This window comes from Cydia splendana, chromosome 20, assembly GCF_910591565.1.
Source record: "Cydia splendana chromosome 20, ilCydSple1.2, whole genome shotgun sequence".
Taxonomy (NCBI): Eukaryota; Metazoa; Arthropoda; class Insecta; order Lepidoptera; family Tortricidae; genus Cydia; species Cydia splendana.
In genome coordinates this window covers 13,171,762-13,196,135 of record NC_085979.1, presented here as the reverse complement: position 1 = coordinate 13,196,135, position 24,374 = coordinate 13,171,762, and the positions used below count along the sequence as shown (strand labels likewise).

Genomic DNA, 24,374 nt, shown 5'->3' with positions numbered 1-24,374 from the left:
GCAGCAAAAGTCGCTATCTGGGTGAGCTATTCAAAACGATCTGAGCACAGCTGTTTTGTTAAAAGGGTAAGAGATTCTTCAGATAATTTGACGACCGGTCTGGCCTAGTGGGTAGTGACCTTGCCTGCGAAGCCGATGGTCCTGAGTTCGAATCCCAGTAAGGGCATTTATTTGTGTGATGAACACAGATATTTGTTCCTGAGTCATGGTTGTTTTCTATGTATATAAGTATGTATTTATCTATATAAGCATATCTATATCGTCGCCTAGTACCCATAGTACAAGCTTTGCTTAGTTTGGGGCTAGGTCGATCTGTGTAAGATGTCCCCTAGGTATATTATTTTTTTTATTTTTTATTTAATTTTGACCACCTCCTCTTCTGCTGCTTGATGCACTGATAAGTGACAACTGATAATATATACGGTTTGGTGATTGAGTGTCAACCCATAGTCATTTATAGTTCCATTTATACGATTAAAGAACTTGCACGTAATATTCAATACATTGCCGACTACAGACTACAATGAATTCAGTCGATCGACCAAATACCGCAATGTAACGACAATCGCAAGTTCTTGAACCGTCTAAACGGGGTTTTAGTAATACTAACTATGCAAGAAGTCAGTTTTCATGAACAACGAGACAGAATCTTAGTCATTGAAACATCTACAGTATCTGTTCTGTAATGGACACGGCCTCTGTTTAGTAATATGATGTGAGTCAACGCACGCGGGTCAATTGAGCGGGAGCGCAGGTCAATTGGCGACCCCTAACGCGGTTAGCACGCACTGTACTAGCTTGTGACGGATGCTCTGTCCAATGACATTGTTAACGAGATGCTAGTTCGCTAGCTGTGTGTCCAATATCATGTTTGACAAGTAGACACCGAAGACAATGGTCTGAAGAAGTAATGTTTAATGCCAAAGTGTCACAGACATATGGTGTCAGTAATTGTCTAAGAAATAATTGTGCTCCCCCAGTTCGAATATCGTATTATTTAGGAAGCTTTAAAAGCCGTCATGACGGTAACATGTTTTGTAAACGCTGGTGGCCTAGCGGTAAGAGCGTGCGACTTTCAATCCGGAGGTCGCGGGTTCAAACCCCGGCTCGTACCAATGAGTTTTTGGAACTTATGTATGTACGAAATATCATTTGATATTTGTCAGTCGCTTTTCGGTGAAGGAAAACATCGTAAGGAAACCGGACTAATCCCAATAAGGCCTAGTTTCCCCTCTGGGTTGGAAGGTCAGATGGCAGTCGCTTTCGTAAAAACTAGTGCCTACGTCAAATCATGGGATTAGTGGTCAAGTGGACCCCAGGCTCCCATGAGCCGTGGCAAAATGCCGGGATAACGCGAGGAAGAAGATGGAGATGACGGTAATATGTTTTGTGGCAACTTAATTTTTGACACCGGAGTTACTGCATACTATAAGTACCTACCTACATGACCAAACAGCGACATCTATTTCAGTTGTCAAATTCGAGACACGAACCTTTCTTAGGCTTCATACCCCTTCTACTACACTTTTATATTCGTAGGTAATGGTTACCTTACTTCATTCTTATACAATCTTAACACCGCTAAGTTTTTAAACTTCTGAGGTAATCATGGCATCTACGCTCGGCCACTCGCAAACTTTAACTTTGAATAATAAGTTTCAATTTCCTTATTCATCGCCTGATTATGCCAGAGTTCGGCTTTTAAGCGTGACTCGGTTGTATGCGAAGATGGATCTTGATAGATTTGCCACTTAGAAAGTGCTCTCTAGCTGGAGGCTTTCAGACGGTGAGTAGATGCGGTCATTGACAGGAGTCTCCTTTAAATAAATGTATTGGTTTTCTTTGATGCACCTTTTAGCTAATTTATCTTATACCTTTATACGAGCAATTCTGGTATATTAATTTATTTTATATACATTTCGGGCATCTCAGAAACGGCTCTACCGATTTCGATGAAATTTGCTACACGGGGCTTTTCAGAGGCGAAAAACTAATCTAGCTAGGTCTTTGAGTTTTTATATGTTTTCCGAGCAAAGTTTTATGTCCCCAGGTATTTATTTCTTAAATAAACCGAAGAAAGTGGCCGCTGTCTTAAAAAATGGAGATGAAGAAATATTTTTCTTTCATACGAGTACTTCTCTTAATGTAACTGCATTGTGGGTTACTATATGCGCATGACATACAATAAGGAACTCTACACTACAATTTACTAATTCCTTCTGCCGTCAATGAGTGGTGCTATAATTTGAAATGTAGCTAGGAATTGCTTTGAGGATATTATTTAGAATTAGTTTTAGTCGCGTCTGAATTTATTTTTATACTCGTCAAAATCGTTGTCGTTTAATCCTATCACAACATTGATCATTCTTAGGTATTTCTCGTGAAACCGGTGAAACCTATTTGAAGTCGAAATTAATTAAACAGTATTACGAAAGCGAGAGCATTCAGCAGATTCTCTTGAAATTTAATAAATGTCTCTTGTTGCTTTAATATTAACAATTCATTTTGTAGACTACCGATTCTGGGAACTTTGTCGTTTCCGGCCTTGTTCTAACATTTCTCTTCATTTTTTAACCGACTTCATAAATATATGTACATACGTACGTACTGAAAGGCTTTTCTTGAAATAGACATTATATTATTATTATTACCTATACAAAGAAATAAATAAATGATTGATTGATTGATTATCAAATTGAGAATTTTGTCCTTATTTAAACTCAGTTTTTTTACCCCTAAACCACATGCGTGTGTGTTTAGTCTCAATTTAAAATAGTTACATGTGTAACCCCAAAAAAGCGCGGTGGAGCGGAACCGTACAAATTTGTCAGCTGCGGTACAAATGAGGTGGGACTGAACCGGCGAGGGGTTAACCTCAACTCGTTAATGAGCAGTTGCACCTCCCGTCAGCGTCATCGTAGTTCGTTTTAGTTTTGCTTGTACTTATAAAAAATTGGTCAGTTTTCTATGGCAACCGCCGTTACCATTTTTAACGTTGATCTTTGTGTTGTTCGTCAGGGCGTTGCGTAAATATCTTAGCTACTCAATGAAAACGGCACTTGTTATGCTGCATATCCACTGAGGTTGTAATCCAGCGGAGCGGTGAAGACAATCAATTCTATTGATTCTATTTGTGTGTCGTTGACGTACGTGTCGCCATCAACTTTAGATTAAGTCAGGTCCCCGCAGAAAACCAGCGCCACGGTTTGCCGCGGCATTATGCTGAGTGGGGATCCTATTTTAGCATCCAAATGTCTTTTATGTCTGCATGCTTTTCTTTTTTTTCATGTACTATGTTGTGGCGTTAATATAAATGTAATTCTTCTTCTTCTTCTTTCTTCTATTGCTTGATTTCCGCAAGTCTCCGCTCATCTCCTCCTCAGTGAAAAGGCAGCCTTAATTATTACGAAACAGCCTCTGTTTGCAGAACTTGTGGTGCATGGTAACTTCAGTTACTTTTTAATAGTAGAAGCTACTTCCACTTCGATTGATGCAAAGTCAGCTTCTTACAAACCTGTATCGAATATCTGTATGTCTTCCTATAGTAAGGTATCGAGTTCCTTAAAGATACGATGGGAGAAGTGCCATGCCAAGTGACTTGTATTCAGTTTGACAACTGCCTAAGTTACGTTTGAATATATACTAACCCCCGAGTACAAAGTGCGCCGGGGCGGAACCAAACAATTTGTCAGCTGCGGGGTTAATGAGGCGGGTCCCACCGATGACGGGTACACCTCGACAATGGAACGGACGTAACACAGACCCACAGACCAACAATACTATACACACCTCACACTGTAAAATAAACATTTTTAACCGGCACTTTGTGTTGTGGACGCAGGCAAAAAACTGCTGTTTGCGAACGCTCTTTATTGGTGCTTGTGTTGACTCTATCTTGGGACTGGTAGACTAGGTTGCAACTTCTTTCTGCCACTATCTCAGACCTCAGCAAGTTTTGCTTTCACTTCTTCAACGGTCAAGACCTACAGCGTCATCTGTTATGCTTCTATTGACCATCACTAATCAGCATTCTTCCCATTTATACCAGCGAAACTGGATGTCTATTTTCTATACATAGATATCTCGTTTTGTCTTATTGGTAAAAAAATGTCTAACCGAAATTTCACGCTGAAGTGCCTCTCCTAACAGCGGTCATATCGGGCCCATCTGTGGATAATTGTGGGTAACACAGGGATCGCGTGTTCACGCCAGGTGTCTACATCTATCTTTGCTTTCTGGAATTGTCATTTTAATCGCCAACGAGTTAGTCAAGGCACATACGAACCAGCATAAGGTTGTATAAATTAATCATAAATATAAAGTGAGTATGCACTTTCCAGCTCGCTGTTCTATATTCCGTGCTATTTTTACAGATATTAAATTTTTCGCTAACCGAACATTCCCGTGTTTCATTTGCATCGCACGGAGCTTCGTTGAATAACATTAAAACGTCCGAATTTCATAAGTTTCAGTTCACTGCATTTTCAGTTGGAAATGTTTAAGTCTCTTTAATGTCAATTCGAGAATGTGACATCGTACAATAAATACAAATTACCTATACATACGGCTGGCGGAGATGTGTCGTGTTATTTTATTCATTATACAAGATGGGCTAGAACAGCTCTGCTTTGGTCTCCGAATTCAGTAACGTAATGTACTTACATGCACATGCTTACACCAACTAAAATGTAACAAATTTAGGGTACGCAACACGTAACTACACCACGCCATATCACGGTAAATATCTGGTAGACCGAGCTTTGCTCGAAAAACATATAAAAACTAAAAAATGCGCGTTTTCCCAGGGATATGACTTAGCTACATTTATCGCCCCGGAAAACCCCCATATAAGTAATTTCATCGAAATCGTTGGAGCAGTTTGCGAGATCCATAATATATATAAATAAACAAGAATTGCTCTTTTAGATAATAGGTTTTATCTTAACCAATATATTTTACTTCGCTTATTACCTATTTTAATTACCCTTGCGTTTTCAGGAATAACATTTCATCGTAATAATCAATAATTAGTCATTAACCACAAATAGCCCTACCTATTGTTATAAAGTATAGCCTTCACGTTAATATCATTTAGTTTTATGGTCACTGCATTGAAAAATGTCGTATAAAATTTGTAATTCAGCCACTCATATTTCTTTATTGCTAGTGATCGTAAGAACCTGTGGATTAAGGGGAAATATGAGCTAGCGTTTCGCCAATTTTAATAAACTAAACGGTTCTCGACTGTTTCTTCTTCCAAAACTGAATCTTAATATTTTTTCTAAAATGACTGGTGGTGTTGCTATGTCATTCTGCTTTAACTCTATTTATTTTATTTATGTTTTATTAGTGAATTAATTACGAATGTTTTTTTCTTATTGTATATTCCTCTTCAAACAAAAATTAAGTACCTATAACACAATAATGAAATATTTTTTTTACTGTGTAAGTACAGTAGGTACCTTTATGTAAACAAATTCAAGTTTCTTCAATTATGAAGAAGGTAACTGTCGAGAAAGAAACCTAAATAGTTTTTTGTGTGAACGTATCGCTAACACATGTTTCCCCTTAACTATTCATAATATTGTTCGAGTTAACTGGCACACATGGTCACGCGAGCGATTCTATTTGTAATAAAATATGGCTTTCTTGACGAGTTTTACAGTCGCCATCAGATATATCGGGTCGGACGAGGTGTTCATAAATATCTAAACACGCACTCTAACGCCCTGACAATAGAGGCGTTATCAGATATTTGTGAGCACCTTGGCCGGTTCGATATATCTGATGGCGACTGTACGAGTAATGCCGATTATTATGACCTTGCTCTGTTATATTCTATGTATGGCTTAGGGTGGTATTCCACCTGTCGAATGTGTATTTTGTCTCACATTTTGCTTAATGAGAGAATGAGACGCAATAGCATTATTGATATTGACACAAGATATTGGACAGATGGAATACCACCCTTAAATAAACTTAAAAATGTGTCCAAATCAGTTATCAATAATTGCCAAAGTAGGGTCAGAAATAGCACATATCCAAAGTCAGGCTAAGCTAACTCTGCATCGTATTTGAAAGCACAGTGTGGAAATTGTTATAATAAACGTCAAACTTCTATGAAATTATGACGTTTATAATAACAATGCTATCAAACACGGTGCAGAGTTAGCTCAGACTGTCTACTATTATAAAAATAATTCATATAAAAACCGGACAAGTGCGAGTCGGACTCGCCCACCGAGGACTCCGTACTTTTTGTTATAGCGGCAACAGAAATTCATCATCTGTGAAAATTTTAACTGTCTAGCTATCACGGTTCATGAAATACAGCCTGGTGACAGACAGATGGACAGACAGACGGACGGACAGTGGAGTCTTAGTAATAGGGTCCCGTTATTACCCTTTGGGTACGGAACCCTAAAAATGATGCGATCCATATACCGCCTCCTCCCGGTGTTCAGCCGAGCGGCGGGCAGGCTACAAATGACTTCATTGCATATTTACCTGCTAGACGAACGGCATCGTTATTTATTCCAGCTACACTTCAACCCTTCTGCTGCTTCAACTCGTACTTTATAAAGGTAACCTAATTTACGAGTTATACTCATGAAGGATCCTTCCTTTCGAGCAATTCATTCTGTCAGTGCATTTCGCTCTCATAGGTAGGTATATTTGTTTATGTGAGGAAGCAACGAGCGCAATGTAAGCATTATAACTCCCAATGTAAGCCTATTATAATATTTAAATTTAAATATCTGGGAGACCGAGCTTTGCTCGGGAAACATATAAAAACTCAAAAATGCGCGTTTTCCCAGAGATAAGACCTAGCTAGATCGATTTATCGCCCCCGAAAACCCCCATATAGCAAAATTTCATCGAAATCGTTAGAGCCGTTTCCGAGATCCCCGAATAAATAACAAGAATTGCTCGTTTGAAGGTATATTTAAATTTAATTAAGTATAGTATAGTGAGACTCCTCAGTCAAACTAAATGTAGTTTTGTGGAGCTTTGTCCTTAACAAAAAAGTTGTAACTTCTGGTGTATTAATAACTAATATAAATAAAAGCAATAAGTTATCATTTTAAAACTGAAGCGGGACTTAATCGCGTACACATACGCTTATTATTATGGACTGACGTTTCGAACGTGACCTTATGTTTCGTTCGTTCGTTAACCAATAAGTTTTAGAAAACAAAATATTTGTAACCTTTCCTTTTTCCTTTGACCCATTTTTTGGAGCAACCTACCGACTTGCCTTTCGTGCCAACTGAGCACCACTAGGCTACTACTAGTCTTTAAGAAAATCCAGTCAAAAATAAGCTTCGGCCTTGTTATTTTCCCTTCGACCGCACCCTACCATTATGTTTCTTTCAAAATCCAATATTAAACATTTCTCTCTCGTATTTACGTGTACATAACCTGTAAATGTAACACAATAAGCGTTCAATTACCGGCTCGGGCGTGGGCGATGAATGTTTAAACCGCCGCCGGGCTGGCTCCATTAGCCGCGCGTCACCGGTACTTGCCCTAGAGGGTAAGGTTGTGGTCTGTCTGTCTACTGGCGACGAGTCCAAAGGACGATACATTATGGAATCACGCTGGACACAGTTGCAGAAGGCGAGGTCATTTAGACTTTGCGGTACTTTGGTAAAATCACGCCGGAGATTTGGATAGAGAAATGTTGAAACTACCTTGTACTGACATTGGTTTGGCTGTCTGGATTCCGTACGTAGTTAAAATTGAGGCATAAGGATTGCGATCTGTAGAAATATAATATAGACTCAGATGATCCGATCTTATAAAACATATTGTGCCGTCGTGTTGTCTTGTATGGCTGTCAACTAGTGATCCAAAGGACTCGAGCCTTTTAGCTCTTTTTTTAGGGCTCGCCTCATCTCTTGACTCCTAAAAGGCTATTTAGCTCTTTAGCCCCCGAGCCTAATTCTATTTAAGAGCCTAGACTCTTGGGGCTTAATAAGGTTATTAGCCCCAAGAGTTTAGGATCTTAAATAGAACTAGGCTCGGGGGCTAAAGAGCTAAATAGGCTTTTTTTTAGAGGCCTAATAAGGTTATTAGCCCCAAGAGTCTAGGCTCTTAAATAGAACTAGGCTCGGGGGCTAAAGAGCTAAATAGGCTTTTAGCCTTTTAGGCTTCAAGAGATGAGGCGAGCCCTAAAAAACGAGCTCCAAAGGCTCGAGTCTTTTGGATCACTATGTCAACATCTCAGAACAGAACAGAAAAGTTTAATTGCATCAGAATTACTGTGTATCCACATTAGACGAAGAAATGTTACAAAGCCGTTATGTTAAACTGAATTTATACACTCAGCAGCACTTTGCATCTGAACGGTTTTGTATAAATATACACTATTAATCGACTATACGAAGCAACCGCACACAGTAGACTAATTGTACACACGCAAACACATTGTAGGTAGTTACAATTACTATTGATAAAACTCCCCGCTTCCGCTCAAGCCCCCGCTGCCGGCTGGACGGACCAACAAAGTGTGAACATAATTGCGAAGGGTTCCACACAATGGGATTTTTAATAACCGCCTCCGTTTGACGGTGCCGCCATATTTTTTTATAACTGTTACGAAATTAAACTGTCATCGACACTGCCGGGGGCAAAGGGAAACTCGGACGTGACCGTAGCACGGTGGTTATTTGTTCGGAATTCAAACATTATTCTCTTGAACGTAGATTGTATTTTGTATAACTTGATTGATTACGCTATAGCTTTGTGGTGGTGTGGATATTAGCTCTGTTCAAATAAATCATTTTTGGATGGTCCTCCGAGCCGGATTGCTCTCACACTCTGTATTTTGATTTCGTTTGTTTAAGTTTGAACTTTATTCGCATGAATTTAAGCAGTTACCACAGCATTATAACTAGATGCCAGTTATTCGGTGTGTTCCTGTTTGCTTTTGAGCACGTGTCCGTTTGAGTGGTCCTTAAAGCCGGACAGTAGGAGGGTTGGCCTGTTCACACGGACGGGAATATGATAATTGTGTGTGTGGTGGAGTACACCTGTTGCTGTGGTTTGCCATTTGGAAATTCATAAGCGGTAGTTAAGTACATTTCGTGGGTTTTCGTCATGGTATGGGATTTACCTACTTGTTTTATCTGTCTATTGAATTATCTGTCTACACCAGCCTGTTTTAATTTTTATTCGCCGAAATTGAAATTGTCCATACAGAGTTCATTCTTGAGTTACCTACATACCTATATATTATACGTCGTGAATTTATTGCTAACGTTGCAAGAGCGCATAGCGGTGACGCCGGTGACCCTCTACATCTAACGTCGCGAACTTGATAGTTACTTTACTTAATCCATAGTGTTTATTAAAAGTGCCATCATAGCAGTAAGAATTATATTGAGACACTTCAACAGTAATCTTCTTTCAACACTAACTGCTATATAAAAACATGAAAACCAGCCAACATTATCAACACAACTCTGACCCCCCCGAGGGGAACCAAGCGCGCGTCGGCTCTATAAGGACCTACCGACGCGCCGTATAGACGCCACAGGTGACCAGAGGGCTGGCCAGTATTTTGCTGAAAGGATTTTGCCATCCAACGTGGGCAATGTGGCCAACCTTCTGTTCTGGGCACACTGCCCATCGGCAGTGACTTGGGGGACGTTTTTTAGTACTTTGTATTATATTTAAGTTTATTTATAGTTTACTGTTACTTGTGTAGTCTCGTTAAATAAATAATGTTAACCTCCAGTTTCTTTCTTTCCAGGTGGCAGCGCGAACAAAATAGCGAAGCGTACGGAGCTAACGCCAAACAAGGGCGGGCCGTTCGCGGCCGCGCTCCGCACGCTCGCCAAGAACGCCGGGCCCGACTCCAAGGACGGTGAGTCGCTAGCTGTAGCATCTACCCTACCTGCTGGCCCTAGCCCTGAGCTCACGTGACACCTTACTGACTAGACGCCGAATTGACAGAATATCCAATTCACACATGGTGTACCGTACCGATCTTCTAAAAGGAGTTTACTGAGGCGGCCCTGCCACGACAATCTGAATTTCTTTATCTGCCTCTCTATCACTCGAATATATGCAAGAGCGATAGAAAGATGACAAAATTTCGATTCTGGTTTTTTTGCGGTAGGCCTTCAGGTGGGCGATATGGCAAGTTGCTCCTTACAAGACCTGCCGCGAACTTAAGTTGGTAAATTCAATAATGCTAGAGAGATGGAGCTGGAGATAAGTTTTTTGCAATTTGCTGTAACCTCCTATATTTTCTTCCCAACTAGTATCCCATTGTGGATAGGTATATCTGCATTTATACTTCTTTCAGCTAATACAGAGGTAACGATTTGCTCTGTGTGAACCTCAGCCGGTTCTATTATTATGAACGATGAGACTTTGTATCTAAAATATTATATGATCGTTCGGAATTAACCTAGAGAATTTTGCATACATATTTGGCGGTGTGAAACAGATATTCAAGAAATTTTGCGGTGTATCGAGATATAGGGAGTTACGTTGGCTTATCTGTTGTGTTGCTTGTTTCACATATAATCCTTGGCTGTACGAGTACATACTTTGAGCTCAAATTAAATGATCATTGATTCTGATGAAACTAGCAACCAAAAGAAATACCGCTTGTAAAGTTTGATTTGTTTGATATTGATCAAAATCGTTGTAGTCATAATTATGATGGCTTATATCAAAACAGTACTTTACAAACTGTCCTGGGACGATTATAGTTTATTACTTTGAAATATTTATCTAGTTTATTTAATGAATTCTTAAGTCAATTTTTTTGTACATGGAAATCCCTCGTCACTGTTTGGGGCATAAGGGATTTTAAAGGGATTTTTAGGGATTATAAATGAACCTTAAATTATAATAGTCCCAAAACGGGGTGCGAAAGGGCCAGCATTCCCTGATTTCCCTCTTTTGTTTTATTTCTCTACACATTCAATGTGCGAACTCACACTTGTTGGGTTTTGTATCGTTGACTACTTCGCGTTAGGGACCTAAGTATTTCGATACTGACTAAAATACGACTCAATCTATGTATCTGTATTATATAATATCTGCACATTGTTGTAAAGATTGAACAAAGTAAAACACTTACAAAAGGTTAACTAATGATTCTCTGAAATCAAATAAGTATTATACTATTGATACTAGTAGCTCTATGAGCTGTAAATGTTAAGCACAAAAGTTCACAAGAATCTGTTGAGAATTGCGACCCTGGTCCCTGTTTATCAAAAGCTTGTAACTTGTAATACAAGTGGAAGTCCCTTTCTAACAAAAGCTGTCAAAAAGGGACTTCCACTTGTATTACAAGTTGCAAGCTTTTGATAAACAGGGCACTGTAGAGGTAAGAGGAGAACGTCTGGTCAGCCGGACATAATAAATCATTTTTGGTTTCTAAGCTAAACGCTCGAGACCGTCGCTTTTGCTGTGTCAATAATTACATGCAATCCTAATAATAACGCAAATCTTTAAGAACATAACGTATAACTTCTCTTTGTTCATTCTAAAATATCCTTCTGTAATTCGTATGTTGTTAAACAAGTCCATTGTAAGTCCTTGTAATTGTTTTATTGTAAAATGAAATGTATTAGCTACGTTAACACAATTCGCTCTTATTCATTTACCACACTTTTATTGAATAACTACAAACAAAAATGCATCGCAGTGGTTCAGAAAATCATGTCTTATATTCTTATTTTACTACGTAAATAATTTATTAGCTTATTATAATGTGCTGTATTTTTCACAAACAGGCTTTATGTTTCTAACTGAGGATTCATATGTTTTGACGAAATGTTCTTCGAAACGCGACTACCGTCTTTGTATCCTCGCGGTCGCGGCTTACACATAATATATGGCACTTTGGTTAAGATAATGCCCAACAAGAAAAATAAACACAAAAATAGAGGTATTTTTTACTTTCACTCATGTTTTAGTTTCGTAAAGTCCTACGAGTAATCATAAAAGTGTGGTTCTGTTAGTCAATCCTGAAGGCCACGAAAACCCGCTCCGAGCGAATTCGCTCAACGCTGAAGCTGGCAGCGTCGACTACAGATGTGGTAATCGCTATCGTATTTTTTCGGAAACGTTCGTACCTATTTGTCATGCTACTTCAGTCAACCTCAGTACTTTTTGTACTGAGACTGGTTGAAATAGCATTACACGTTCGTGCGTTTCCGTGAAAATACGATGGTAAATGATTATTCACTACTTCTGTACGATATAGGGTTAACGACACGATCGACACGACAGTCGTTGACACCTATTTTTATAGGAAAATCATTCACTGCTGCTTTAAAAGAACGTTGAATGGCCGACATTAGTATAGTTTACCCAACAAAATGTATAGCGTAAACTGAAATAGTTGTCATATATTAATGAAAAAGTGACGAAGCCCTCCACTGGTGAAGGCCGGATTATATTTAGTAGTGTGACTACATTAATATAAAAAAAAAATAGTTGTTCCAAAAGTTGTAATGTGTAGCGCTCGATGCTGCCGGCAAGCGTGTAGCGAAAACGCCCGGAGCGTTTTTGTGGCCTCGACATAAGAGCGAGTAGTGTTCGTGGCGAGCGTGTGTTTGACCGTGGAAGGTTGCAGGCTCGGCCGAGCGCGAGAAGGAGAAGCCGCCGCCCGCGGCGCCCGCCAAGCGCGCCTCCCCCCACCACCTCCCCACCAGCGGGTTCCAGCCCTACAGGCCTGATGACCGGTGAGTACACACAGTTTTTACTATTGTAAAGGTGAAATCAGACGGTTCATTTTGTGTTCATTTTCGTGTTTCATTATTCATCTTTCACTCAAAGTGAGACGTGTGAACACAAAATGAACCAAAAGTGAAAAATTTATTCATTAGTGAAGTGATCCAACAGTGTTGGATATTTTCATTCGGCATCTTTCACTCGCACTCCGAATGAAAAAAATGAACAGTGTGAACACAGAGTGATTGTTCATACCAATTTTGCATATTTTTCTCGAATCCTATGGGTAGTAGGTAGTACCTGGACTTCTTAGAAATGGAACCATGCTGCCATGGGTGATGCAACCAATAGTAGAAGTTCTTCAAAATTACTTAAATTCATCCGCAAATGATTGCGATACAATTCAGGATCTTCAATGACTACCTAGTGTTCCCAATGTATTCAAAACTCGCACCCACCACCGTCGACGTTTGCGTTTGCGTTTTGCTTGTTAACATCTTATTTTATTAAATGACCACAAATAAAATTAATCAAAGACGCACAACTTCCTTCGACGCCATAGTGAAAGGAAATGAAAAGTGTATAATATAACACCAGCACCGTGTGAACATGCAATGAATGAAAAATGAATCATTCACTCAAGTGAACATTCATTCGAGTGAACCGTCTGATCCCACCTTTAGGCTTTACACGAGCGTGCACGCTCGACACTTACGCCGATCGCTATGCTTTGTTGTAAACAATGTAGGGTGACTGCTATAGGTAGTTATTGGTCACTCTTAACAATAAAGCTTCACTTGGCTTGTTTCTTTCTGATTTGTTAGGAGTGGCCAATTAGTATAGCAGTAACCCTATAGCGGTCAGCGTCAGCGTCGAGCGTGCACGCTCGGAGCGTGCGTTAGGTGGCCCAGACGTTAGTACGCTGCGTACAGCAACAGTCTCACGTTCTTTGGAAGTCTACATACAATCTGACGCTGTAAGCGTATTGTAAAGCTGAAGTATCTAGTCTCTAATGGTTGCCCGCGTGACATGTGATTGCATTTTTATCGCGCGGGAAAATCAACGCAAGTATATCAGCGGGACGTGAACACTGAACACGCACTGCTCTTCCGCCTGAGTTGCACGCTAGCCTTGCTAAGGTGCATTTGGATGCTGTTAAGCAATAATGTGTCAACCCACATAAATTTTTCAATAAGATGTCAACTCAAAAAATTAACGCTTAGAGTTGACATTTTATTGCAAAATGGATGTGGGATGACTCATTTTTGCTAAACACCATCCATTTAGTTTCGGTCATTAGACGCAATAGAAGTCGCGCCGTATGGTATTGAAGACTGGGCTGAAGCGAATTGCCCTAAAATGGCATTTCTTATTAAGAATTAAATGTGTACGGTCTCCTAATAATAATTATAAGGCAGTCAGGAATCAGGATTTACACAGGTTGCTATTCATTCTTAGGACATGATATCAGGCGTGGCTCACTCCGCGATTTCGTCGCTTTGCTACAGGTAGCTAAAAGTACATCCGTTCGGCCCCAATTTTGGGGTTTGCCATAAGCCGCGCGTGGCGCTGTCGCCACCTAGCGGCCATATCTGTGCTGATCGTAACAGACGCGTTTTGTTAGAGAGTGAGTCTTCTTACCTAGTACTATTATTTATTCTGTGATGATATGATGAATTCTAAATGGCAGCATTAGTTCCAGAAGGCAGTATCTTCCATTCCACCATAAGTCTAATGCTTAAAGTGTTGGTGCACAAAATATGTGAAATCATAAAAAAATCAAACTGCAACAGCTTCCATATGAATATTGCATAAAAATAGTGACTTTAAAACCCTGATTCTTGCGGGAACAAGAGAGATAACTTTATTCGAGCCTGTGTAAACCCTTGAAAGTTTTAATGCCCTACTCGGAAATGCAGACGCCAGGCCAAAGTATAAAGCTGGGCCAGTGCAGAGAAACTTATACACTTCTCTGAATAATTCAAGGAAGTCAAATGATAATTTTAAATTTAAGAATGTTTCTAAAATGTGCTATATAGCTATCTACGCAATCTGGCGAAGGCGAGACCATAACACAGCATTCGTTGATTCGGTGTCACAGAACGTTAACCCTAAACTTATTAAATCGCAATCCATCCTAACGTCAATTCCTAAATTGAGTTGCCTGCAGTCCAGGTGGTATTGAATCATGTCAAGGCGACGTGCTTGCAATGACATTCGCGGAATAGGATATCGGTTGAATCGAATCCGTCCCCTTACCGACTTTTTATGCCGGTTACTCCAACCCGTCTGTCACCGTTATAAAGTTCGCAATATATTATCGTGTGGGACTTTTCATAACACTTTTCAACGCTCACTGTTGAGGTGCTGAGTGACTGTGATGTGATGGTAGCCATAGCACACGTCAGTCGGCCCCATTCGAACGTCAAACATTACGACTAGATACGATATAGTTTAGATTTGTCTGTGTCAAAACTGACGTTTTTGTTTGAAGAAACGTCACTTTTGACACTGACATATCTAATCCATATCTTATCTAGTCGTAATATTTGACGTATCTTAAAGTTCGAATCGGGCAAAGTATCTCGCGCGCGAAACTATAACAAAAACACAGCTCAGTTACAAAAAGACAGGTAGTCTGTCTCGTGCGCGAGACACTGTCGCAGCGTTAAAGTCCGTCAGTGTGGTTGGTGCAATTAGCTTCAAGCAGACTAAAGCACAATATCTAGTGTTGTGTTGTGTGGTTGCAGGCTGGCGCACCCGGCGGCGGCGTCGTTCCCGCTGCTGGAGCCCGCGGCCTACGCGCCGTACGCGCACCCCGGACTCTACTCCAGCGCCGCGCTTCAGTATAGGTATGCTTCATTATTATTGTTCAACTTCCTCTGCCAGCCTCTTGGGAAGTGACAGCATTATTTGTTTTTACTTGCCTGAGATATCGCTTTACCCCCTTATTCATAATACTTTACGGGTCTGATTTAGTTAAATTATGTTCTGATTTAGTTAATTGTTTTATCCCTTTGTTACAAATACATAAGTCAAAATGACAAACGATTCATAGCTAATTCAGGCCAGTAACGCGTTTATGAATAACGTAGTCAGATTCCAGACGCAAGTGGAAATAGAGATTCCTCACTCAAGTTCTTCTTTGAGTAGCGAATCTCTAAGAACATCGCTTTCAAACGATAGCATGCAGATGAACAGAACGGAAGATTTCCGTGCAGTATTTTCAAATGAACTTTGGCTGGACTTCAAAGAAAATTAACATCATACTGATAATGTGTAAACATTTGCAGTGTTCTCGCAGTCAGCTGTATCGTGTATCGTCCCCAGATTAGCAGCAGAAGAACAAATGTACCTGGAGCGGGTGTTCCGCGGCGGCGTGGGCGTGGGCTGGCTCCCGCCGTACGCGCTGTACCCGCCCATCGCGCCGCACCTGCCGCTCGTGCCGCCCGCGCCGCACACGCCGCACACGCCGCACGCCGCGCACGCGCAGCACGCGCAGCACGCACCGCATGCGCCGCCCGCGCATCACCTGCATGACGAGCGGGAGCGGGAGCGAGATCTGCAGCTACAGCGGGAAAGGGAAAGAGAACGGTGAGTTTGGACAAGTCAAACCTTTGTATTGCTTACGCGGTCTCAGACAGTTGGTGGTAATTGATTTGGGATCAATTAACACCAATTTTCCATTTTACGCAAGTTTTCACAAGTTGATTTTTGAGGTTGCTGCAGAATTTGCTAATTGGATTCTAGGATGATCGTTATTCTATTTAGTCGTGAAAGCTGTCAATAATTTGAGCAAACATGACCTGACGTATTAGTCGTAATTTTAGTACTTACTTTTTAAGTTTTTTAGGCACCGAGGTTAGGTAGTATGATATTCAGCTTGAATTTCAAAACAGCGGCTTCAACTTTTAACTTAGTGATTTGGGATTAGATAAAAAAAAATAATGGACCAATTGTGTTTCTCTTGAAATTTATAAAGACATTTTTTTTTACTTGAGCCTGAGTAAATTTTAACAATTACTACAAAAACAGATTTAGGTACTTAAAAGGCGTATGATTATAATTCAATATCAACTTTGAAAACTTTTTCGCAGATTATGTAAACGATTCTCAAGTTTCGAAATGTTTGGCAGGTTAAATATTTGCTCATGCGCGTCCTATGGAGCCAAACGAAGTTGCGTATAAGTGTACAATAATAACACGATCGTCTATCACATTTCAGGGAACGGGAAAGAGAACGCGAGCAACGAGAAAAAGAACAAAGGGAGCGCGAGCGACAACAACGGGAGAAGGAGAGCCGAGCGAGAGAGGCGCTACGAGACGAGCAGAGACTGGCCGCGCTACACCCGCACCACCACCTCCTGCCGCCGCCGGTGTACTCGCTGCCGCGCGCGCTGCTGCCGCCGCCGCTGCTGTACCGACCGTACCGGCCCTACCCCGGGCCGTACGAGCCGCGGCCGCCGCCCGACGTGAAGCCGGCCTCCCCCGCGCCTGTCCCCACCCCCGCGGCGGCCCCGGACCCCGCTCAGCCGGCCGCGGAGGACAAAGGTGAGGAGCCGCCCGCTCCCAAGCCCGCCTCCGCCGCCGCCGCCGCCGCCGCGGTGTGACCGCCGCCGAATAGATAGTTATCTTTAATTCTAGCCCCTAATAGGTGTTCAATATTTTTCAGATCGTTTTTTTATCGCTCGCAGCATTTAGACGGCCGTCTTGTAAATAGTATATTTAATAGGTAGATATTATACGGACAATACCTAACGAGAAGTGGTAAAGCGATTTTATTGAAATACATTCAATGGAATTGACGTGTGCATGCTAGTCCCCGAGGCGTTTCTCGAGAGGCGTTTCGGGGGTAGTTTATTTTTATTTTTTTCCCTCCTTTCCCTCCCCGAGCTTGAAGTTAACGCATGTAGTTAGTATGTGCTGTGTGTTGCATATAGGTGAAAGGAACCGACGGCGATACTGAGCTACGTTTCAAGGTTTAATTTTCAATAGCTCCGTTATTTTCTTACACATATTAACGGAAAATGGCATATAACTAATACAATTACTTTTTCTTCGTTGAGAAAGAAAATATACATGATAATAACTAGAAAGATGGCACAAGAAAACATTAACAACAACAAGCATATTAACCTTTTGGACGCCAATTACCGATACATATATCCGCACCGCAAGTTCAACACCATAGACCGATTAATCGGTCACAGACCACAGAGCAACATAGACCTACGTGAATATGCATCAAGTTCAATTTCAGTTTAGACACTTCGGTGACGTGGCGTCCGAGTGAAAGCTTTTGTGTTTGACACGGCGTCGAAAAGGTTAACAAATGCAAGAAATACGTGATGCTTGAGATACTTATAAAACAAACTAAAAGCACAAATGAAAAATACTAAGACGGGTAAATACTAAATAGTGCAAAATAATGTTGCCTCCGTTTTGACAGTTCTAAAGCCATTATTTAGTTATCACATTGAGTATGTGCGGAAAGGCAAGAGTCGTGTAATGTATGGGATACACTACATTCTACGTATCTTCTCTTTCCGCACATACTCTAAAGTGTAGAACCTGCACAATGTCATTTGCGCCACCTATCAAAACTGCGGCAACCTAATTTTGCACTACTTTTCGCGCCCTTGTGTATGACAAGAAGTGAATTACTGGAAGGGTCAGATTGCTTTGACAGTAGGTAGAGTCAGACCGAGAAAAGTCTGCAGCGATTTTGATAGCCCACACAGTGCAAGTGTAATTTTAAACGTCAAACTTGTATGAAATTATGACGTATAAATAACACTTGCACTGCGTGGGTTATCAGAATCGCTTTTCTTGGTCTACCTCTCATATTGCTATGGCCAAAGTTAGGGGACGTTAATATATGCTAGATTGATTAACGCACTCGTCAGCTGATAGATTCATGCAAAATGTAGCCTTTCAACTGTCGAATGTGGTGTCCAGGGTAAACGAGCCCTAAGTTTGTCTTTTGATCACCGCATTTACTGAACGTGTGAAATAACATAATGAATCTTGGAGTATCAAGAGGCGATCTACTATAATACTACATTGTATTACAGTGAGCTGCGAACTTGCATGGAGAAATTATGAATGCATAAATTGATAAAGTCGCCATGCACTTTTGCGGCTGATGGTACAGATTTAAGTTCTAGAAAACTTGGTTAAAACAGATATAAAAGAGGCGACATCTAGTTTTAAGTTACAAATTCAATAGCATGAACGGGTAGCATTGATGCATTTGACTCGCTTTCACCGATTACTTAGTTGCTCGCTCAGAAAATTTCACGAGAATCGGTTGAGAAATGCGTCCTGTAGAGAAGTACTCCCGGACATACGGAAGCATTGTTGTCAAAGCTGAAACGGAGACCTTTGCTTAATAGGGGGTATTACTGCAATATTCTGCCGCTAGAATGCAGCACTAAGCTAGCTAGTTAACCATAGAGTAACTTATACATACTGTGCCTTAAAAACTGTTTTTTGGCAAGTTTTCGCAGACAATAAAATATGATATTGATGCATCAAGGCGGTTTGTTAACCTTTTGAACGCCAAACGGCGCATCCATTTGCTGTGCCACTGACGCCACGGGGGTAAAATTTAGTTTTGTGAATAAATAATGCCAACCTAAAAGTGGGGTGTTTTTCAGTAGTTTTTTCATCAAAAAATGATCGACGTCAAATGCCGTCTTTGGCGACGTTGTCACGATTTTGCGTTGACGTCAATTGCCGTCTGTGGCGTTCAAGAGGTTACAAGGGCCTACCGGGAAACGCGAAAATCTAAATTTTCCATTTGATGGATTGTGGTAGTAGCGCCCCCTACGCAGTGTTTCGTGTAATATTCACTCTCTTTGTTGAAAATCTCGGTCAATAAAGAGTCCGACCGGTCTGACCGCGCTAAGTAAAATAAAACCTTTATCAACACCAAGCATAAGTGATAAATCCTCTACTCTTTGTCCAAGTGACACCTGTCAAATCGATCAAAACAAAGCTACACAATTTACTTCGTCATTTTTAACCAAACAATTTCCGTGCCCCCTAAACAAATCGTAAGAGCAATTGTGTACTTAAAACTCATTAGTAGACGATGCCCCATGTCCAGACCGATCCCGGACTTACGAGACGTGTCCAAACTTACCTATGAAGAGCCTAAGGACAAATCCTACTTCGACATTACTCTAGAGAAGATTTCCAAGAATCGTTCTAGCCGGAATTTAGCTCTCGGGACATTATGTGGGTGGATGACAGGGGGTGCTGTTATGAGGGTAGGGAAGATAGCAGCTTTCGGTCTGGGTGGGGGGGTATTGCTTCTCCATTTTGCGTGTGAGTGGGGGTACATTCATGTGAACTGGGAAAGGGTGAAGGAGGGTGTCCGGCAGAGTCAAGATATAGCGGATGCTGTCGTCGCCTTCGTGAGGAGGAACAGCTGTTACTCTGTTGGGTTTGTTGGTGGATTCTTCTTTGGTGTTGCGTCTACATGATTTTCAAGCAGTTTTAGATGGGGTTACATATGACACGTTTACGTACTTAGATTTTGAGAGGAAGCTAATAGAAATACAGTTTTAGATTTGTATAAATGAGTATTTGTAACTGTATAAAAATAAAGTAATCATACATTTCTTGAAGACTCATTGTTTATATTTTTGTGCTGATAAATACTCTAGGTATCGTCTTGGGTCGTCTCATTCGTTTTTCGTCAAGTTCTTAAATTAGTCCTATTCTGCTTTCGTCACTCATTCTACATTGAAAGACGACGATTGTGACGAATGTAGAATGAGTGACGAAAGCAGAATAGGACTATTTTAAGAACTTGACGAAAAACGAATGGGACGACCCAAGACGATACCATAGTCTATTATATAAAATTGATACGAGTCCCTTCTTCTTCATATTGCACTAGGGCCTAGTGCAATATGAAGAAGGGACTATGGTAGGAACTATGGTAGGAACTATGGTAGAATAACTTCACACTAGAACAAGTTAAAGTATAGATTACCATCTACAACTACATGGTACGGTACGGGTATTGACTCCAAAACCGAATAAAAGTAAGTATCAGAAGGTATGATTAGGTATATTACCAAACAGCGCAGAGAAAATATCGACTGATGAGATGGCGATGATCTGATGATACAGTCTGAAGGTAACGAAAACAACTTCTCGACAGAAAAATACGAAAAGTTTCGACTCATTAGAAAGGGGTCTATCTTGAAAGGATATAAGACACATTCGTCAGATTCCTTTTTCGTCAGGATAAATTATAGCCTATTTTTTTTCGGACGAAAACGGGATTCCTCTTTGGATAGAAAAAACTTTGGTGTGAAAGATTTGGAATTATCCTGTGATACTTCCACCAGTGACAGTTTGACAGCGATTCAGGGACGAATCATGCTATCCCTCTCGGCTATTTAGGGTTGTCAAAATTCAAGTCATTATCTTATCTGTGGTCATGCATACAAAAGGACGTCAAGTGGTGCCAACCCTAATAATTGCTCGGAGCAATGCTGAGCCGAGTTTGCCCGAAGTCAGGAGTGTCTCCCCACTGTCTGAGGTGCCAACAGGATTGAAAAAAAACCGGCCAAGTGCGAGTCGCACTCGCGCAAGAAGGGTTCCGTACCATTACGCAAAAAGTGGCAATAAATCACGTTTGTTGTATGGGACCCCACTTATATATTTGCCGCACGGAATGACAGGTGGGAACGGGACGTCGCTCTACAAATGCATGGTGCTGTCTCGCTTGCACATGTCATTCCGTACGGAAAATTCCGAGCGTGTGGGGCCAGGCTAATCCGTGACGTGCCAAAAGGAGACATATACTATAGATAGGTGACACGAAAGTTCACCGGGTCAGCTAGTCTCTATATAAAATCACATTTCCGTAAATACAGCTACACAATGTATTGCCAGTTAAATATTAGATTCCGCTTTAGTCGAAAAAAAAAACAGATATAATTTATCCCGACGAAAGCGGAATTTGACCCAAAAGTCCGTTTTCGTCAGACAAAAAATAGGCTAAAATTCATCCTGACGAAAAAGGAATCTGACGAATGTGTCTTATATCCTTGAAAGTAAGTACTTGATTGAAGTAGAAGGTACTTGATAGACATGCAAATGAGAAGTACAGACAGTAATAAAAGTGTCACCATACACTTTTGACACAACTTGTTTTACGAAAAGGTTAAAACTTCGTATCATCAATTTTATTTTGCTTTTGATTTAATTTAGACATAACATTTTGATTTTCCTAGGCTAGCCAGCGGTCGGCAACAGGCGGCCCGCGGGCCGCATGCTGTCCCCGAACCTCTTACTTGCGGCCCGCGAGCCTCCCTGGCTATTATATGTAATATTGACAAACGACAATGTCCTAAATATAGGTAATTAAATTCATATATTAACAAAGTGCGGCCCGCGTCAACTTCATTAACAACCTTGGCTGCTAAAAGGTTTCCGACCGCTGGGCTAGACGAAGAAACCGTTGTTAAACTACCTACTTGTTATACAAGGGCCTACTTGTAAAAAACACGTTTATCAACCTTTTCAGTGCGGATAAACCACGTCTAAAGGCGACGACTTCCATTCACATTTCTATTGGTGAGATGAGCGCTATGAAATTAATACCTACTATGAGATAGAATCACTGCGCCGTATTTGATAACACAGAGTTTGGAAGTGTTTATCATATAAACGTCAAACTTCTATGAAAATTATGAAATTATGACGTTTAAAATACTCTTGCACACTGTGCTATCAAACACGGTGCAGAGTTAGCTTAGACTGACTCTATTAACTTACCTTAGGTACCTACTACACATCTAAAAACTCTTCTGACGATGTTTGTGATGTAGTACAGTCACCTGCTATATTTTACTCTTCGAAGGCCGCAAAAATATGTGACACGCTCTTAAGGCCCCAGTACACAATAAGCCATCGCCGGCCACTCCAAGGGACGCAGCCATGCCGTAGAATGAGATAGCAATATCACTTGCTCCCTCTAACGCATAAATGCGTCCCTTGGAATGGCCGGCGATGGCCTATTGTGTACTGGGGCCTTTATGGCTCCATAAATAAAATCGTGTCCGATATTTTTGCGGCCTTCGTTGTAACATTATTGCAGGTGACTGTACCGCTACGCGCTTCGTAGCTGTCGTAGCGGCGTGTGCTATGCTACGCCGCTACGCCTCTGTAGCAACGAGTTATTTATAGTGGTAGAGATGTAACCACCCCCTTATTCATAAACGTTTATTAAAGTTAGCAAGCCAATAATCATCGTTTGTCCCTTTCCATCATACCAATACGTTGGAAAGGGACAAACGATTATTATCGGCTTGTCAACTTTAGTAAACGTTTATGAATAAGGGGGGTAAAGTCTAACTAAAATTGTACCCTCGAGTGTGACAGCTGAAGTAGATGGCGCAGTGCAGCGCGATGTTTCGTGGGAACTGTCTTGTTACAATGTCACCTATTGCCAACCAGAATAGGGTATTTGACTACTAGTCAAATCAGTTTATTTTTTAGATCTGTCAAAACCTTAGAGCAATTAATAACTGGAGTGGCCAAGAGCTTACCCCTCTGCCGAAAAACTTGCACAATTGTGCAAACTTTTGTATGGACTGAAATGGATATTTGTACGTACGATTACGTATAAATCATGTAGAAATAGCAATACATTTGACGTCCCCTCCCCCGCAAAAATCGGCAGACTGTTTCGTAAAGAAAAAGACAGCGATGACATCTCCAGTTACTAAATGCTCTAAGGTCAAAACGATTTTGCTACTATGGAATTTATATGTGACGTCCCACGGTCAAAGGTACCTTATGGTGGGTATGGAGTTATGCATACCCCAGTAATCTACAATAGATAAGCTATCGATAACACAAAAGATCAACCTTCTAGGTTGCGTAGTTACAGAGATATGATTTTTTGAAAATAATGTTGTGAAATGAGCAACTTTACGATAGAGAAGTTTTAAGTTTAGCCGCCTAAAAAACTATGTTCCTGAAGTAAGTTACATAGTTGACTACAAATAATAATACCTTATATATCTGAGATTTAAAAAATATTGCGACTTGTTCTGTAATGCAAATAGAAACTTTTGATATCGACTGATTTATGTGTATACTAACCAATCTCTTGAAAATAAAGTTTTATTTCATTTTCACGATTGATTGCAATGAGCTCTCAAGATTTAAATTTTATCTATTAGAAAACGACACTGACAGACAGTTTAAGCAAAAAACAATACCGATTTAGAGGTGAAAATGTATTTTCTGACTTTTTCATATAAAATCACAAAATTGAATATTTTTACTTTTAATGTGACACACAATCAATTTTTCTGAGCACATATGAAAGAAATTCTGTCATTCAAATGAAATAAATCCTAAAACCCCAACTAAATACTATATTTAACCCCTTATGCCACTTTAAACTTACATAACAATAACAGTATTTGCTCCATACATTTACGAAAAGGTACCTTATGGAAATAAATCTAATAATACATCACTACAAAATATCAATCATATTACAGTTTATCTTTTATGAATAGAAAATATTAATTTACATTAAACTGCCCCAAATTTAATTAGTTCTTCGTCATAATAATCTTAAAAAAGACCAATAATTTGTATGTAATGAAAAGGTACCTTGTGATTAAGTTACA

General features: G+C 40.4%; 1 protein-coding gene across 1 annotated transcript in view; it reads left to right on the top strand.

Moving 5' to 3' along the window:
- Positions 1 to 17,507, top strand: part of LOC134800584 (uncharacterized) — a 167,748-nt gene extending 150,241 nt beyond the window's left edge. Inside the window, exons 19-23 of the mRNA XM_063773074.1 lie at positions 9,758 to 9,871; positions 12,605 to 12,713; positions 15,453 to 15,554; positions 16,033 to 16,296; positions 16,928 to 17,507. Coding sequence (XP_063629144.1) covers positions 9,758 to 9,871; positions 12,605 to 12,713; positions 15,453 to 15,554; positions 16,033 to 16,296; positions 16,928 to 17,312 — 974 coding nt within the window. The 3' untranslated portion in view covers positions 17,313 to 17,507. The remainder of the gene's footprint in view (positions 1 to 9,757; positions 9,872 to 12,604; positions 12,714 to 15,452; positions 15,555 to 16,032; positions 16,297 to 16,927) is intronic.
- Positions 17,508 to 24,374: the final 6,867 nt, after the last annotated feature.